This window comes from Mus caroli, chromosome 11 (assembly GCF_900094665.2).
Source record: "Mus caroli chromosome 11, CAROLI_EIJ_v1.1, whole genome shotgun sequence".
In the NCBI taxonomy this organism is placed as follows: Eukaryota; Metazoa; Chordata; class Mammalia; order Rodentia; family Muridae; genus Mus; species Mus caroli.
The window spans coordinates 93,094,596-93,098,707 of NC_034580.1; the positions used below are offsets into that span (position 1 = coordinate 93,094,596).

The window sequence follows — 4,112 nt, forward strand, 5'->3', positions numbered from 1 at the left end:
CTAAGGATAATAGGTATAGAAGAGAGCGAAGATTCCCAACATAAAGGGACAGTAAATACCTTCAACAAAATTATAGAAGAAAACTTCCCTAACCTAAAGAAAGAGATGCCCACAAACATACAAGAAGCCTACAGAACTCCAAATAGACTGGACCAGAAAAGAAATTCTTCCCATCACATAATAGTCAAAACACCAAATGCACAAAACAAAGAAAGATTATTAAAAGCAGTAAGGGAAAAAGGTCAAGTAACATATAAAGGCAGACCTATCAGAATTACACCAGACTTTTCACCAGAGACTATGAAAGCTAGAAGATCCTGGGCAGATGTGATACAGACCCTGAGAGAACACAAATGCCAGCCCAGGCTACTATACCCAGCAAAACTCTCAATTACCATAGATGAAGAAAAGATATTCTATGAGAAAACCAAATTTACACTGTATCTTCCACAAATCTAGCCCTACAAAGGATAATTGATGGAAAATACCAATACAAGGAGGGAAACCACACCCTAGAAAAAGCAAGAAAGTAATTTTTGAACAAACCCAAAAGAAGATAACGACACAAACATAATTCCACCTCTAACAACAAAGATAACAGGAAGTAACAATCACTTTTCCTTAATCTCTCTTAACATCAATGGACTCAACTCCCCAATGAAAAGATGTAGACTAACAGACTGGATACATAGTCAGGACCCAGCATTTTGCTGCACACAGGAAACAGTGACAAAGACAGACACTACGTCAGAGTAAAAGGCTGGAAAACAATTTTCCAAGCAAATGGTCCCAAGAAACAAGCTGGAGTAGCCATTATAATATCAAACAAAATCGATTCAATAGAAACAGATGTATAAAAGTTAGGGTCTTAGACAGGTACACTTACCACTTAAAATGAACAGAATGCATGCAAACAAACACTTATCTAGGACTAACTGGTTTTTCTGGGTCTTTTGTTGTTCCACATAAAATTGAGGATTTTCTTTCTATTTATGTGAAGAATGAGATTAGGATGTTGATTGTGATTTCACTGAATCAGTAAATTGTTTTGGTAGGAAGGTCTTTTTTCACAATATTAATTCTACCAAGCTATATGCTTGTGAGATCTTCAAATTCTAGTATGTTTCTTAATCTCTTTCTTTACACATTTAAAGTTTTCGTTGTAGGTTTTTTTTTTTACCTCTTTTATTGTGTATATCCTAAATATTTTATTTGAGAATCTAGAAAGAAGAGTGTACCCATGATCTCTTTCTCACATGCTTGTTACTCATATGTATTAAGACTGGTAAATTAAGTTGGGCGTGGTGGCGCACACCTTTAATCCCAGCACTCGGGAGGCAGAGGCAGGCGGATTTCTGAGTTCGAGGCCGGCCTGGTCTATAAAGTGAGTTCCAGGACAGCCAGGGCTATACGGAAAAACCCTGTCTCAACATCGTGGTGCGCACTAGGCTCCGCACCACGATGTACAACGTCCACAAGCAGGACAGCCAGGGCTACACAGAGAAACCCTGTCTCAAAAAATAAATAAATAAATAAATAAATAAACAAACAAAGAGCTGGCTGTGGTGGCGCACACCTTTAATCCCAGCACTTGGGAGGCAGAGGCAGGCGGATTTCTGAGTTCGAGGCCGGCCTGGTCTATAAAGTGAGTTCCAGGACAGCCAGGGCTTTTGGACGTTGTACATCGTGGTGCGCACTAGGCTCCGCACCACGATGTACAACGTCCACAAGCAGTCAGATATATCGAGGGCAGGTAGCACTAGCAATAACCAGATGGCAGGAGGCAAGTGTAAGAACATAAGCATTAAAAATAAATAAATAAATAAATAAATAAACAAACAAAGAGCTGGCTGTGGTGGCGCACACCTTTAATCCCAGCACTCGGGAGGCAGAGGCAGGCGGATTTCTGAGCTGCTTGTGGACGTTGTACATCGTGGTGCGCACTAGGCTCCGCACCACGATGTACAACGTCCACAAGCAGCAGATGGTTGTGAGCCACCATGTGGTTGCTGGGAATTGAACTCAGGACCCCTGTAAGAGCAGTCAATGCTCCTAACCACTGAGCCATCTCTCCAGCCCCCCCCCCCCCTTCTTGTTTTTTTTCTTCCTTTTTTCCCTCAACAGAACAAAAGATGTCCCAATAGTGCAGTACTTAGTTCCTGGTACTTGCACCAGTGTCACAAAGTTTCCTCTGTGTGCAAGTCTACCTGATTAGTCCACTTTGTATGACCACAAGATGATGTCTCAGTCTTTCAATGGTTTCTTAATTTTCTTCTCTCCTCACAGCTGGTATATTTGATCCCTATGTTCCACCAGAGGGTGATGCTCGAATGTCATCTCTTTCAAAGGAAGGATTGACGCAGAGAACTGAGCGATTGAGAAAGAATGTGGCATCACAGCTGGCGTACGTGTCTGAGACAATTAGGCTTCAATATTCTAGGCTGAGAAAAACATGCGATATTTAATTCTTATTGTGTGATATGCTATATCATATTGATTTTCCTCTCTCCATTTTTATGACTTTTGCCTTTATGTAAGTGTATCACATGTGTGCTGTGCCTGTGGAGGCCAAAAGAAGGCATCCGATCTCTTAAAGCTAGAGTTAAAAGTGGCTTTGAGCTGTCATATATCAGTACTGGGAACCAAACCCACTCCTTTGCCAGAGCAGCAAATGTTCTTAACCACTGAGCCATCTCTCTGGACCCTAGAGTCAAGGTCTTGCTATATAGTCCAGGCTGTCCTTGAACTTGGCACTCCTTTTTTCTCAGCTTCTTGAGTGATGGTGTTCCTAGCATCTTGACTTGGTTTATTAAGATTGACTTTTTGTTGCTTTATTTTTTCTTTGTTTTTACATTTATTTATTTATTTATTTATTTATTTATTTATTTATTTTCAGAACAGAGTTTCTCTGCCTATGGCTGTCCTAGAATTTGCTCTATAGACCAGGCTGACCTCAAACTCAGAGAACCCCTGCCTCTGCCTCCCTAGTGCTATGATTAGAGGCGTGCGCCACCACACCCAGCTTGTTTTATTTTTTGGGGAGAGTCTTACTATGTAGCCATGGCTGGCCTGGAACTCACTATGTAGACCAGCTTAGATTTGTACTCATAGAGATCTGCCTGCCTCTGCCTCCTGAGATTAAAGGCTGTGCTCCCACGGCCCTGCTGCCTCCCCTCTTCAAGGCACCACCCATGCACCTCAGCACCCTGCCTGCTTGTTCTTTCTTTACATTTGTTGTAACGGAGAGTTGAATTTATAGTCTAGACACATTCAGACAGTAATCATTAAATGGGAAGATGGACATGGGGGATTAGTGTGAACTGTGAGTTATGGAGATTATATGAAGATTTCATAACTTTATTGCAGTTTATTTATTTGTTTGTTTGTGTATGTGTACTCACTCCTCACACAGCACAAATGTGGAGGTCAGGACAGCTTGTGGGAGTCAGTCTTTTCCTTCTACCATGTGAGTTCCTAAAATTGAACTCTGGTTGTATGGGTTGGTGGTTCGCACCTTTATCTGCTGTGACATCATCTTTAGGATGATTTTCTTGCTTCAATTTTACAGAATCCGAAAGATAAGAGAATTTGATGCTAATTTTAAAACGAAAGACTTCCCTGAAAAAGCTAAGGATATTTTCATTGAAGCTCACCTTTGTCTAAACAAGTAAGTAGACACCCCAGCCCCATCTTATGTGCACTCAGTCTCTTCCGCGGCTGTTCTAGGCACGTCCCCCTCCCCCTTTTGTCTTCAGGTAAGGAATCTAGAACGTCTGAGTGAGAAGCACTATCGGAAGACGGTGGTTCTTGTCTCCCTGCTTCCCCATAGTCTTTGCTGTTGCTGTTGCTGTTGTTGTTTGAGACAGGGTTTCTCTGTTGTTTGAGACAGGGTTTCTCTGTGTGCCTCAGCTGTCCTGTACTCTCTTTGTAGACCAGGCTGGCCTCGAACTCACAGTGTTCACCTGCCTCTGTCTCCCACCTGCTAGGACTATGGGTGTATCCCACTGCTGGCTTTTACTTTCAGGAGGCGGAGCTCAGGATGCAGCCCAGCCTTTCCTTCAACTTTTTTTTTTTTACAGTTTTAAATATATGTTTTAAAAGTACACTGTAGC

General features: G+C 41.9%; 1 protein-coding gene across 1 annotated transcript in view; it reads left to right on the forward strand.

Moving 5' to 3' along the window:
• The window catches only part of Mrpl45 (mitochondrial ribosomal protein L45), a 12,684-nt gene that overhangs the window by 2,651 nt on the left and 5,921 nt on the right, over positions 1 to 4,112 (forward strand). Inside the window, exons 3-4 of the mRNA XM_021177214.1 lie at positions 2,287 to 2,404; positions 3,569 to 3,667. Coding sequence (XP_021032873.1) covers positions 2,287 to 2,404; positions 3,569 to 3,667 — 217 coding nt within the window. The remainder of the gene's footprint in view (positions 1 to 2,286; positions 2,405 to 3,568; positions 3,668 to 4,112) is intronic.